The sequence below is a fragment of the Triturus cristatus genome, chromosome 4_2, assembly GCF_964204655.1.
Source record: "Triturus cristatus chromosome 4_2, aTriCri1.1, whole genome shotgun sequence".
Taxonomy (NCBI): domain Eukaryota; kingdom Metazoa; phylum Chordata; class Amphibia; order Caudata; family Salamandridae; genus Triturus; species Triturus cristatus.
This window is the reverse complement of record NC_140586.1, coordinates 245,060,516-245,075,367: the sequence shown is the minus strand read 5'-3', so window position 1 is coordinate 245,075,367 and position 14,852 is coordinate 245,060,516. Positions and strand designations below refer to the sequence as shown.

The 14,852-nt window shown below is 42.8% G+C and overlaps 1 protein-coding gene across 2 annotated transcripts in view; it reads left to right on the top strand.

Annotated features, from left to right (window-relative positions):
* Positions 1-14,852, top strand: part of LOC146833558 (E3 ubiquitin-protein ligase TRIM39-like) — a 556,215-nt gene that overhangs the window by 466,481 nt on the left and 74,882 nt on the right. For both annotated transcript variants that reach the window (XM_085601414.1, XM_085601415.1), the window contains one exon: positions 4,790-5,070. In XM_085601414.1, coding sequence (XP_085457540.1) covers positions 4,790-5,070 — 281 coding nt within the window. The remainder of the gene's footprint in view (positions 1-4,789; positions 5,071-14,852) is intronic.

Genomic DNA, 14,852 nt, shown 5'->3' with positions numbered 1-14,852 from the left:
TCTCTCTCTCTATCTCTCTCTCTATCTCATGGCAATTTTAGGAAAATGCAGGCCCACTCAGCTCACTATGACCAATAAAACATATACATTAATTACATGGAAATGCACTTTTCACTGTTTACCACCCACCTTTGCACTATTCCCTGTTAATATTTTCTTAGCATAAGCTTAAATCAAAAGCGGCATTACTTATTATTTTTAAAGTAAGATACGAAATGCAGCCTAGTCATGCATTAATTTTTGTTTTTTGTAACGCAATGTAAAATGCGGCCTAGTTCTTTAATGCATTAGTTCACATTAGTGCATGCATGTGCAAAGCTGTTTCCTGTGTGGTTCATGTGATTTGCATATTACTTTTCACTACACACTGTTAGTAAATATTATGGGGGTGTTAATTCGAGCAGGCTTCGTTTTTCAAAATCCTGCTCCATCAATACTTAATTGCCTGCTCCAGTTAACAGACTTAACCAGAAATTCTGATGCTTTGGCAGCTAATTTTGTATAAAAAGCAAAATACCTATTTGCCCTCCTCAGCTCAAAGGTGCAAAGAAAGAAGACAGATCTCAAATCCGCACATAGCACTGATTGAAATTAGCATCCTAAGTACTTTTTTCCAATTATCTGGTCAAGCATTTTTTTTCTGTTTTGTGACCTTACCCTGCATCCTAGCGTTGAGTCATATCTTGTCCAAAGCACTATGCATAGCACATTGAGCATTGTATGTCATAGGAATATTCCTATAACAGTCAATGAGGCCTCTAATTCAATAAGCTCATAAAGCTCCACATTTCAAAACTAGACTTTTTGAGTAGAACTCCCTTACCACACGGAAATAAGAACCACTGCACTTTTTAGGAGACTGAAGCTTGAATCTTCAAATTGTCCGGCCCGAAGTGATATCTGGGTGCCCTTTAAGAAATGTGCATCAACCATGGTGTAGTGTAGTTCCTATTTCCCTTATAGGCTCTGCGCATTGGAATAATGTACACTATATTTTTTGCATAGGACTAAGATCAGTATGCTCCTATCAAGTACATTAAACTTAATTACTTGTATGTGCCAGCTAACTCAGAGGCCACTAGAAACTTCTCAAATAAACAAGAAGGGATTCGTTTCGGACAACCACATAAACATGACAACTTTGTTTCCCTCAGAATCGGAACGAGTCTCAGAATCGTGGAAACAATAGATACGTTTCACTCAATCGTGCATGCTTAGTTTCTCCAGAGTTGCACAGAAATAGACTGGCATTTCAATAAAAAGAATTTATTGAATAGTCTTGTTTCTTGTGTAAGAGATATGAGCTGTTACAATCATTAGACAGTAAGCAAGATATAATACGCACAGCGTAAGCAGTAAGAAAAAAATACTGCAATAGCATTGTCTTTTAGCTATGACCTATATTCATAGACACATACATAAATAACAGGCTAAAAAGTGAATACTCGTCTGTTGCTTCTAAATAGTTCTACCCCAGTGTACCTAACCTATTTGTAGTGCGAGGTAAGAGAAGGTGCTGTTTTCTATAGTATGGTATATACTAAGTTTATATGCCCAAGAGTCCCTCTAGGTTCTAGTCAGCTCCATACCTTAGAATGAGAGAGGTTGGAATCTCTTTCCGGGTCTCAAACTCTAACACCCCGCAGAGGGAGTCAGAACACTGGAAGCTGGATTCTCTGCGAGCAGGGATGACAGCGTCTGGTCAGTGCGTCAGGCTGGGATATGGTCTCTTCCGAACTTGCCACGGCGAACCGTGCAGTCAAGTCGTGCCGAGCCGTGGTTTGCCATGGTAAGGGAAGGTATATTTATACCTGGAAGGTGTTTAGGAATGCTAGCATTGACGTAAAGTCGGGCAGGGGAAGACGTCATGGATCAACCCCTAAGGAATAGTAGTTCATGCATAATAGATGAGTTCTTGGAGAAATCAATAATCCTAGCTAGGGAAAGTCCCGCTGGCTTAAGGGTCTGGCTTCTAAGAACTAGTTGTGACGTGGGATGGACGGATGTAGGTGACCATGCCTGTATTTGGATAGCATGGCTAATGCCTAAATAAGGACGGGGATTCTATGCCCAAATGCAGGCAATGCGAATTGTGCCTATATAAGGACATGATTTAGGGAAACCTATGTACGGGCCTCTAAATTGAAACGCAACCATGGGTTCGGCGACCAACAAAGCAAAACCTGAATTATAATACAACCGGAAGCAGGACCTTAACAATTTTAGGTGAAGTAAAACCACGTTAAGCGTACTGTTGTCTTTTGCACTCCCTTTAAGCATAAGTAGTCACACCAATAGTGCCACTTTAGCTGTAACACTTCCAAACTATGTGCATCTCGCTAAACTATTCCCGCAAAAAGTCATAATACATCCATCCACACTTGTGCATTAGACTATGCAGGTCCACAGGCATTCCATCCAGACAGTGGCAGTACTGTGATGCCTCACTAGTAGCCGTTGTGCGCTATATAAGGGCTAGGTAACAGAACATGAAATCGGCTCAATTCCAGGATATTTTTGCGGCTGACAACCTGCTTTATACGTTGCTTTGGTTCGATCCAACTGAGACCGATACAAAACTTTAGCATCGTGCTGCTGTGTACACTAAGGAAAATCTGCAAAAATGTATATTTAAGTCTTTGATTCCAATCCATGTTGGAGACCACCACACTGCCAAGGGATGACAACGTGTAAAGTGCAAGGAGCTACGTACACAAGCGAGCAACCCTGGCGGAGCATTACCAATGGGAAAAGGATAGACTGACGAAAAGTAGCTTGTAGTAAATGTTCAGTGTACCAAGTGTGAATTTGCATACGAACACGCCAATGAGAGAAACTGCATGTTAATTGTTAATTTGGTAATTGGTTTGAACAAATAGCAGAACTTGCACAAAGGGCAGCGGTAAATCACAAAGAAATTAGAATAACTCCATATTCTGTACGCCTTCTAAAGCTGCCAGCATGAAAATATTGACTGAATGGCTACACCAATTAGTGCTATTGGAGTTGGGTTTGTTGATCGTTTAGTTGCTCCACACAGGCTCTTGTAATCCTGGAGTTTGAATAAGTGTTGCAGCAGGCCGTGTTTTTTTCTCCTACTTTATGGTAGTCTGTGATAGTGAATGTGAAATCCCGGACCGGCGACGTGGGGGTAGGTCTACCGCCACCTCCAGTTTGGAAATCGACACTACACCTTAGTGTCTCCACTAGCCGGATCTGAAACACCATTTCCGTGACCCTATTGGGCTATATGTTATGTTGAATTACAGGTACCACACTTTCCTTGGGTGCTGTAAGGGTGGTCATTTGTATATTATACTCTAGACCACCACCATTTAAGTGTAGGTAGTTTCCTCTGGTCCTGACGAATTGCCGTCAAAATTTGACTTAAGGGCAAGAAACATGTTGACCACTTGACATACACGTTCAACCAGCATCCTTATAACTGGCTGCAGCGTTGGTTTGTCTTATCATTTTTTAATTAGGGTTGGGGCCACGTTCATTAAAAAATTTCCTGAGTGGACCTCCTCCCCTATTTTAGTTTTCCCTACACACCACTATCACCTACACTCTTTTAGGGCCCTCACACGCACTTCACCCACCGGCTTCCGGAAAAAAGATCTCCGCCAGGAAGGCCCCATATCGGGTGCCGATCGGGGATTGCAGCGCCGCCCCGATAAGGAGCAGACCCGATGATGAAGCATGACACCTAGCTGGCTGGGTGTGTGAGGGTCTTTTTCCGACAAGGAGAAGTCTCTTCTCCCCTGCTCCATTTCTAGTAATTACTAGAGCTCACCCTTCATACATATCGCCTGCTTGCATATTAGGAACTGCATACTTACTTTGTTATAGTTCTATCATTGGACCTGTATGCTGGACCTGGGTAAATAATCGTCCAATTTCCCCTTTTTTGAATACAAGTCCGTGATAGTGACCAATAATGGTAGAGGTGAATGTTCTTTTGAATGTATGTAAAGTGTAGAAAGCGTTTTTCTTGTGTGTTGGAAGTCAGATCGGGGTCAGTTGGACCCTAGAGCTGAAATTTGTACCCATGCTTGGAACAGGATCACTGGTCACTCAGATGTGGCGGATATCTGGGGCCTTCTCTCCATCAGAGCGTGAAGGTTCAATTTTATTGTGGAGACCGGTGTCTTGTGATTGTATAGCAACATGTATGTTTTTTGTTAGAAACGTGCTTTGATTATGGTTTGTTACCAGGGGATTGCGTAGGAATTAACATATTTGACAAAATGATGATTGTAGAGTCTTACTTCAGTGATTCTGTAGGTTGTGATGAGTGACCTTGGATTTTTCATTGTCTTGGAGACTGCCTATTGTGCTATTGTGAGTGATTACTTTTGTTTTATATTTTGAGAGCTGTGATTGTGTTTAAAGAAGTGCTATTGAATAACCGTTCTTTTTCCTGATGCCTTCTCATGTATATTGCTCGTTTGCCCATTTGCAAATTAATTTGTTTGAATCTTCCTGTTCTGAATGTTTTGCTATTGACTAACCGTTCTCTTTCCTGTAATGTCTTTTTTGCCTTTTTTCTTTTTTTTTTTTGCTTATGTAAAGCGCTCTGATACCCACGGGTCGAGCCAGCGCTATATAAAACCTTTCAAATAAAAAAAAATTAGCGAGGGATGTGCTGTTCTTTTTACAGTAGGCCCTTACTACTTGGATTACCAGTTGTGAAGTGATGGTGAGAGGTACTGTGCAATTTTCTCTCCAAGATACTACAAGTTGTAGAGGAAACATTTATAGTAACATTAATTGTGTGTTGCTCTAGGTGTAGCGAGGCACAGGTTCAGAAGCAAGAGGCAAAGGTGAAGAACAAAACTCCGCAGGCGGTGAAGAACAAAACTCCGCAGGCGGTGAAGAACAAAACTCCGCAGGCGGTGAAGAACAAAACTGAGCAGGTGGTGAACAAAACTGTGCAGGTGGTGAGCAAAACTGAGCAGGCGGTGAACAACATAACTGAGCAGGCGCTGAAGAGTCCCGAAGGAAAAGTGAAATGTGTTAGACGAAGGAGTCTTCCAAAATCTGGCCATGTGATAAAGCGTCATCAAGGTACATATGCCTAATATGTTTATGGAGCTCTAACCATTTTCTTTTCACCCAGCATCGTCCTCTGCTTTAATATTTTGAACAGCAACTCCTTCCCTTCATCCTCGTCCCATTGGTTATTCAGATGACCTGTTTGAGTAAAGAGTTCTCTTGTTTTGGAAAACTGCTTTTGAAAGTAAGGTCCCTACTAGAAATGCTGCATCACACGTAATCGCTTTATTAATCCTGTGTCCAACCATCAGCCTACCTATTTTTAGTTGGTTAGTGACGTGCTAAGAAAGAAATGCGATGAAGGTGAAGATTACAGATAAGGAATCTAGACCTTGGTCAGGCAGTCAAAAAAATCGATTTAAGTAGTTCAGAATACATATAAACTGTTTGATCGTGTAGTCATATGGTCTCTGGTAAACCACCTGTTAGGGTGGTCTTGTTTTAAGAGTTAAAAACACTTTATGTGCATGTTCTCCAATCTAAGCCCCTTACTATGAATTTAGGTAATTTTCATGGCATTGGATAGTTTTCATTGCCAAGACTTAAGCTCATTTTTTGGAAAGCAGATTGTACCGATCTTTTCAATAGTTATCCGTTTAGACCCGGGGTTTGAAGTCAGGTGGAAAAAATGTAAGATCGTGCAAAAAAAGTTGATACTTCCATTAAGAAAAGTCGAGCTGTAGAGAGTGCTGGGTAGAATCTTGTGTTCTTCAGGAGTGTGATTCCTGTGGTATGAAGTGGGTACCTTTCCTAAACTCCAGGTAGTTTGGTTTGCATCTTAGCACGAGTTTGAATTAATTTCAACGTCTGGCACCCAGAGTTTTAAAGGTTCATCCTATGTATTTGATTTCCATTTGTTGGTATTTGCAATCCAACAGGTCGGTTTAAGTATGTAATCTGTCCCACGTCAAAACCCATCATCTAGGCCTAGCAGAAGTGCCAGAATATAAAGAACCAGCCCATTGGATGAGCTACTCATTGCTGACCTGAGGCAACTAGAAAATCGTCATTCAACGTAGTCATGTGTTTGGGTTAGTAAGGGAAGAGTGTTCCCAAAATTCTTTGCTCAGAAGGCAGTCATCATCATAAAGGTTTATTCGCTCTTCAGCAAAACAAAGACCATAAAAGGGCAATGCATCCGTAATAAAAACATAATTCATCAAATATTAGTTTAAAATCAATAAAATTCCAAGTACATCTCAATATTACTAAAACTGGCTAAAAATGTTCCTTTTTCTTTATTGAAGGCTAAAGGAAATTGGCTACTACAAATCAAATAAAAGGGTTGCCGAGTTTAAGAAATTTGAGAGCTACTCCGCATTGTCTAAATTTGTAATGTCTCTGAGCCGGTACTATGTATCTAGCACTTTCCACTTTATACAATTCACAGAATAGGATGATATGAAGGACTGATTGTTCCGAGACTCCATCACATGGACAGACTGTCAGGTCACAAAGCTTATATTTTCCTGCCGGATAACCCACCATCAGGGATAACCGATTCATACGAAATCTTACTAGGATGAATCTGTGCTGTAGGTTCTGAATTTCCTCTAGATAGCGATAATCTCCCTCTGCTAGAGTCAGGAGGTTTCGATATATCCTAACTGAAGGTTTAACTTTGTTTAGCTCCGTACGTTCTCAAACCAACTTAGCCAAAAAAGTTTCTTTGGAGTCATTCACTAGGGTTTCTCTACAAATCCTCCACACCCAAGGAGCACAGGGTCGACCTTAAATAATACAGCCATCCTATTTTATGCACATTGTCTAACTCAAGGCAATCCTTTATAATAAGTTGTGTTAAAAATAGCGTGTTCTTCCTCCAAATTGGATGCCAGAAAACTAAAGGGGCTAACCTTACCAAGTCGCTAATGAGAGGGAAATCCAATTCCGCATGGCAATTAAAATTGGAGCATGATGCCGGGAGGGAAGTCAAGCGCTTCAGAAATGTATCCTCGGTAATCTGCAACTGTTCAATTGGAGACGTGCCCCACACCCCAGCTCCATAGGTGGTTGCCGAAACTGTCTTATCCTTATAGATGCTCATTACGACTTTTATGGGTTTGGTTTCCAATTCCTTAGAAAGTTTAATAATGGCTACCATAGTACTCTTCATCGCCAACACCCTATTTTTGACCGTAGGGGCCCAAGTGTGACCTTTATCAAACATGACTCCCATGTAAGGGAAAGCATGCACTACTGCTAATTTGCGGGCCCCTAAGAGGAAAGATGGTACTTTCCCACTTCCTGTGGGGTTTGCTATTGAAATAAAAAAAATGGATTCATTAACCCTTAAATCAAGGGAAGTCCTAAAGGAAGCATAGGCCGTTAACATGTGTTGCAAGGCCCTACCTGTTCTGGCCACCAAGACCGTGTCATCTGCATATGCGAGAAGTGGCAGAGTTAGGGAATCAAATTTCGGGATATCTGGAGTCATACCTGCCAATGCTACCTCAAACCCATTCCTGTATAATGAAAACCGGAATGGAGCGAGGACGCATCCTTGCCTAACCCCCCGTAAAATCTGGAACGAGCGGGTGCAAGCCCCCTCCTTACCATACCGCACTGATGCGGTGGTCTGGGAATAGAGCTGTCTAATACATGTAAGAATTGTGGGGGCCCACCCCAATGGCCTCAATTATCTCCCATTGCTTACTGTGGTTTATGCAATCAAATGCAGCTGAGAAATCCATGAAGGTCATGTAGATTATTTCCCCCTTAGCCCTGGTATATATCTCCATGACAAGGCTCAGGTTCCAGCACTGATCGATTGTGCGCCTTCTCTTCTGGAAGCCATATTGGGCTGGAATCAATATATATTTTATCTCAGGCCCATTCTTCCAGCTGATGTAATAGTAGCCGTCCCATTAGTTTTGAGGTGCTATCTAGCAAAGATATGGGCCTATAATTGCCTGGATCACTTCTGGCTCCCATTTTATAGATCGGGACAATAACGCTTTTGTTCCACGGTGTCGGGGGACCAGCGTTTACTATAGCATTAAATATGTTCTGAAATAAAGGGGCCCATAAAACATGATCTTCAAGAAAAAGGTCTATTAGGACCCCATCTGGGCCCAGGGCCTTCGCCCTACTGCACCTTTCCAGTCCCTTTATTATTTCCTCAACAGTAAATGCAAGGGGGTCTGAATGGACCGGAAGGGCTGGAGACTGCTCAATCATCAGAGTTTCCCCTGACCCAAAGATTGTCTCAAAGTGAGCCACCCAGGCGTCCTCTCCCACATGGGATTCCAAGGTTGGATCGCTGGCATCCTTAAAGTAGGGCTTGTTTACCACCCTCCAGAAATCCCTGCTTTTGTTGTTTAGGGCTGCCCTTTCTAGTTGTTCCCAGGCCTCTTCTTTCAGGGCATTTTTCTCGGTTTCCTGGATTCTTTGTATGCCTTAAGGAGTAGTTTTATCCTCCCTTGATCTCTAGGGGCTTCTTTCAGGGCTTCATGGAGAACTTTTAACGATTGATAACAGGCACGATCAAACCAGCGCCCAGCCGGAGCCTTGTTTGAGTTTTTATTATGGAACAAGGCGTTATTTACTGCCTCTATTAATTTTGTAAAATCACAAATGAGGTCATCAGAAAGATTTGTATCCAAACAGTTTTGTATACAGTCCATGTTTTGTTACTATCTAATGGATTATTTTTGCCTTATCTACGCTAGCCCATTTTAATTGATATCCATTCTTTCTTCCTAGAATCGGTGTGTATGATTTTAATTTGCCCCTCGCAAGGGAGACCTGATGCTAGGGAGAGGATGGCATGATCGCTAGAAGTGGTGAATGTTGACTCCACTTGTGTCAATTTCCCACCAAGGGTTTCGGAGGTCAATAAGAAGTCAGTGGTTCACTCGTAGTTTTTGCGTGTGAAGGTCTTTATGAGAATAAGTCGTAGGTGTTCAAAAGACACATTCAACAAATTGTTTTAGTTGAGGATATGCAACAAATTCTTTTAGTTGAAGATGTATTGTCTTAGACCCAAACTAATTGTTTGGTTCCAGTGCCAAATTCTCTCGTAAATTCTTGACAGTGTCTAATATGAGCTGTGCCATCATGCAGTATCTGATTTGCATGAGCAGGAAGAGCATGGTATCATAGAGGCTGTTCATTTTACTACCTACTGGACTCTACTTCTGAGGACACCCGGATCCTAGGACCTTAACTTGCTAGATGTTGACTGCATTTTTAAACAAAAAGCTTTATTTCAGGATAACTTACATACCATCATATGTTCCAGGAAAGGCCAGGATTTGACTCTTGCCCTTCAAAACATTTGAAAGGCAACATTTTCCCTGTTTTCCATCTCCATTCACTTGGAAGATTACATGTGGGAGCAAGCTAGGGTGGCGTATTCAAGTCCCTTTAATAAAAGCCTGCGCTGCTTACTGGGGGAAGGAATTGCATGGAATCTGGTACAAACCCATCCTTTGTAGGGGGGCTAGCTTGCCTCCTAATATATTAATAAAAAATATATATAAATATAATACTCTAAAAGGAAGAAGAAAAAAAAAAAAAAGAAAGTTATAGGGACGTTATTGTTGGGCTCAGATTTCACTCGCATAAAACCAGTGAAATTCAGCAGTTACTTGAGCGAACTATAACTTACGCCCCCACAATGCACTGCTTATACCTCACATATTACATCACTCATGACTTGGTCAGTGACATCACTCATGACATTACTGATAACATCATCCACAGAACCACTTACACACCCCCATAGAACCTGTCATACACCCACACAACCACTCACATACCCATTCACAGACCCATACCAGTACTCCTACTGAGGTCAAATCTCGGGCTCCTGCTCTTTAGTAATCTGGCCCCAAGTGGGCCAGGTCCCGGGGCATTTTGACAAAGGGGATGCATGCCCCACCCTCCTGGGGCTTATTAAAACCACCACCAGCTCCCTGGGGCTTATTGTTACCTATGGGGCCTCTCGGACCCGCCTCAGGGACCAACACCTCCCTGGGGCCACATATTAAAAATATTAACAATAATATATGTATTTGCATGTTTACTTAAAACCATTGCAACAGTAAAACGGCAGTATTGAATTCTCCAAGTTAAAAACCATGGCTAAATACCGGAGTTTACAGGTTGTTTTTGCAACCAGGCCTCGTTTGGCCCATGCATAAGAAAAGGTCTGACGTTGTTTAAAGGGTTAGTTAAAATCAACGTCAGAGGTTGCAGGGATAAGAGGACCAAGATCGATGGAAGTGTGCAGAGCCCGCAATGTACAAATTATCTCCCTGAACCGCACATGTGGGGAATGTGTAAAGTCAGCTGTGCGCTAAAATAGTGCTCTGGATGTCCGAATCGATGGAAGGTGGTAGTCATTGACCAGCTACGATGTACCGAATCGGTGGTATATAGAATGGAGCTTCCAACAGCTGAAGTAGGCAATGTGCAGGTGAAGTGGTTCTCTGGGGTACTAGAGCAGTGATTGCTGATTTTCTTTAGAGCCAGGCTGGGCAACTAAGTACTGGTGTTTAGTATTTTTCCTGCTATGCTCATAAATTGAACGAGGTGGCAGGCTAACTGAACGTGTCCACCTTCGAAACATGCTTTCACTGCCTGCATGTTCATATCCCCTTAATCTTTAGGGCGGGTTGTAACAGAAGTCTGCATTCCTTTATTAGTCTCCTGCATATGCTCAATAAATGTATAGCGTCCTCTTTTGCTTCCCCGCATAGTCGACAGTTGTCTTTTTCCATTGAGGCAAATGGAGCATTGATGGAAGAATGCCCAGTCGAAGGTGAAGATATTTTTCATTTGTCTCTTTTGTAAAATCTGCTTCCAAGTAAGATTGAGGGAGGCTTTAGAGTAACTCTGCAAGACAAACTAGCCGTGTGCCCTTTCTTTTAGTACTGCTTTATCCTCCACTAGGTACACCAGGGGGTCAAATAATTTGCTCCCGGGCGTGTATCCACATCTCTGCTCTTCGTGCATAGTGTCGACTGGTTCTGTGTTAAAGTGATGCCAGTGATTGGCCCAGGCTTCTTCCGTCAAATGTGAATTGATTCCAAGTGCACTTGGGTTCAGTAGGCTGTTAACTGTGCGCCAGAATCTTGCGCAGTTTGATTTGTATAGAGGCTTGGCCCACAACTTGTCTTCGGATTACCTTTTTGATTGCCAAATGAGCCTCTTGCTGATTTTTAACTCCCTTAGTTCATTTTGGGAGCCACCATCTGAGCCTGTTCGGCAGAGCCTCCATATAGTTCTGTTTATTGCTTTCTTGAGATACCTTAAATGCGTCTTTTGCGTAATTGAAAGTGGATTGCATTGTGGCACAAGAGGGATCCTCCGTTGAAGACTCGCTCCTTTTGTTGAGCGAGATTCTTCCCTTGTTGTGTGGGTGTTGCTGAGTTTTTTGGTGAAATTTTCCCCTAGCAAGTTAGCATGTATTGGTCCCTTTCTTTTCTTCCCAAAGAGTTTTTGCCAGGATCATGAAGCTTTCAGGGTAGCGTGTTTTGCATTTAATTCTTCAGCAGTTGACTGTATACATTGAGCTTGGTCCTTCACTGGCTGGGTTAATGTTATGTCTTGTATATTCAATGTGCTCTCTTGTGATAAGTGATCGCTCTGATGTTTCTATCCAAAAGTCTTCAATTTTACTGATCAAGGGTAGGGTTACGAAGGTATGATCTATTGTTGTACTAGTTAATGCATTATAGAGGGTCGCCGCCAGAGGAGGGTCACCTGGAAAGCTCCTGTTTTAGTGCAACCAAGTTCAGATGTTCCAGGTCCTTTATAAGTTCTTTTGCTAACCTAGTTTGCTTATGCCATTTGCAGTCTTCTTGATGAGGGATGCTTCATGCAGAAAATTGTTCTTCCAATAGTTTATACCGGTCTAGGGGCCCTGATAGGTGCATGTTAAAGTCGCCTGTTGCCATAAAATTTGGCATGGTCTTCTCTGATAGCATCCTTGGTATTTCGGATCCCAAAAGCTTCACCCCATTGATTTGGTCACATGGGTGGAGGTATATATTTAACAGTATAAGTTGTTGGTTATTGTCTCCTAAGTCCATTTTAATTGATTTTATGGCATTTTGTGGTGTAGTTTTAACATCCAGTTCATTAATTGTGTTCATACTCTTGGTTGAGGTGTAGATTGAGACCTCCTTTTAGAAGCCCAATTTGGCTCTTTTTACAGCTGGAAGACTATGTTTTGTAGCCTTGTAGATGGTGTGGTTAGTCTAGCCAGGTCTCTTGTAAAAGGATAAGGTCAACATTTTGAAAATATAACGGAGCTGCGTGTCCATGATTTTATTGCCCACACCATATGTTCCAAGAACATAATCTCGCTGAGTATTAACTGTTGAGGATTGTTTAGCTCCCAGTCAAGTTTTCTTGCTCCATAGATTTATTGTTCTGGCTATCCAGTTCCAGTCGTCTGATCTGGTGGTTGTACTTGTTTGCCAAGGACTCCAGTCATTTGTTTCCTTCTGCGGTACAGAGGTACTGCGTGACCCTTTAAGCACAGATCGTGTCATATTGAGCCAGTGTGTGGGCCCACAGATTTCCTGCTCTTTTTGATTTCGATGCAGCGGCTCCGGGTAGCCTGTCTTTATTTTTTATAAGGCCTTAACTGAATCCCCCAGGCTATTTCCTGTGTGGTCAGGTTGTCTTTGTTACCTCTTGATCTGACAGATGTTTGAGTTCCTTGAACTGAATAGATTCCAGATCGTGCAATCTTATGTCAGCCAGGTTGCTGATTGAGGTTAATAATCACAGGATATTCCCTCTGTTCAGGATGTCAGCCCAGCTTTGGGATGAGCAAGATGGTGCGAGTCTTAGGCTCCTCCTGGCGGTGGTCGCTTGGGGTGCTTGCTGGAGCTGCCAGTTCATCCTGATTGTTTCTGTAGGTCCTGATGGCACTTCAGTCCTTAGTTTGAGCTGTAAAAGATGTCCCCGTTTTGGTCCTCCCTCTGTTTGTTCGGGGAGGGGTGTGGTCGGTCTGGCAGTTTTTCATCCTTTTTCCACCAGGCTCTATGCACTCTGTAGTCGCTTGGTCCGGCTGGTTAGAAAGTTTCTGCGTCTAGTTAGGTTGTCTGTGCCCAGGTTAACCTCCGTGATGAGCTTTCGCTTGTTGGGGACTCTGTACCAGTTTGAATATATGCCATTTTGCTGGTCTTCCTATTCTTCCCCTTCCTCCTCTGTTAATGGCGATGTTTTGTTTCATGCAATTTGTGATCCACTTGTTCTCCATCAGGTCGCCCTGACGGGCTGTGGTATCTTCTGACTGCTTGTTCATGTGCCAGTTGCTGTGAGCCACTAGTGGGCTCTGAGACCCTGATGCCTAAACTTGCTTCAGGATGGTCTTTGAAACTGTACAACTCCTGTGCCCACTCCTGCTCCTTAGGCCTTTTGCTGGGTATTCCAAATATTTGCTGCTCCTCCCGGGGCTGTCCTGGTCCAACGCCCCTTTGATTTTAGGGTACTCTTTAAAGGTATCTTGCACCTGGTGCAATTGAGACGTAACCCCTGTGGTGGTAGAGGATACTCCTATGGTGCTCTTTGCTTGGTTGGCATGGCATGCTATTCTTGTGGTGAATGTTGCCTCTTATATCGGAGAGGAGCTCTACTATCGCAGAGAATAGAGTTCAGTTTGTCAACGAAGGTGAAGCAGGTGCAGCGTGGCTGGATTATTTGTTTCTGCTTGGGCCATCTTAATCATGTTACTCATGTCAGATAGTTTACTATCGATGTTCAAGATGTGTATTGCCAAGAAATTGAGAAGAGATAATTGAATGTCCATTTTATCTGAATGATCCTGCATTGCTTTTATTGAAAGTTGCACAGTATTTGATAGAGATGACCACAAATATTCTGTGCCTGTTGGCAGATCCTCTGCGTTCTTGACTTGGTGGGTTTTGTTATTATCCTCCTTAGGGATGTTGGAGTATGAGGCTACCAGCCTTTCCCATTCTTCCGTTGTGAGGTATGATATATTACTTGTTTCGCCTTTTGCAGTTTTCATAGCTTCAATGCTTCTTTCTCTGTGCTGCAGTCCTATTTATCGAGAGGGTTCATTGTCTGGGACCCAGCTGTGTCCAGAGCCGATACCCTAGGAGTGTTTTCTGCCCCGGCCCTAATCTTGTCAAGTTGTTCAGTCACCTTGATATTGCTCTGTGGTGAATGGAGGGGGGGGGGGGTTGGGTCAGAGCTGGTAAACAAGCACGAGTCCTGCCCAATTGGCTGGTGGGCAGCTGCTTGGTGGTTCTTTTGATCTCGTTGTTGTTGTAGATATTGTAAGCGTGTGAGGCTTAATTACCAGGGTCATATTGGACTTTGGGTTTGCGTTTGGCAGAATTAAAATTCTTGGTTCAACCTGTGCCTCTGGAGTCTCAGAGGACTCCAGTGTGCTTGGAGATGTAGTGCCATTGTAGATGATGCCCATTGCCAGATTGCGACTTCCCTTTTCGTGTGCTATGGTTCCATGAAAGCCTCCTGTACCACGGGCTTCTTTATCCATACTTAAATTCCTGTTGATTGCCAGCATTGGCGGATTGGCCACAGCTTTGGTTTGTTCTAAAACCTCTGGGTGCAGTGGAGAGGGGAGGCCCTTGAGGTCTTTAATGCTTGAGCACAATACTGCCCTTGCATCCTTCACAAAAGAGAATTTTGTGTAAATCTTTGGTTGATAGCCAATTCTTGTTGTTTTGATAGAAGACAAAATCTACCGCTACTAAGGTGGTGGGGTGGTGAGTCGTCCTCTTCTGTAGCAGAATTTTCCATGGCAGATTCACTCAGTCCTTTTCACTTCCTTTTCCTTTCACCTG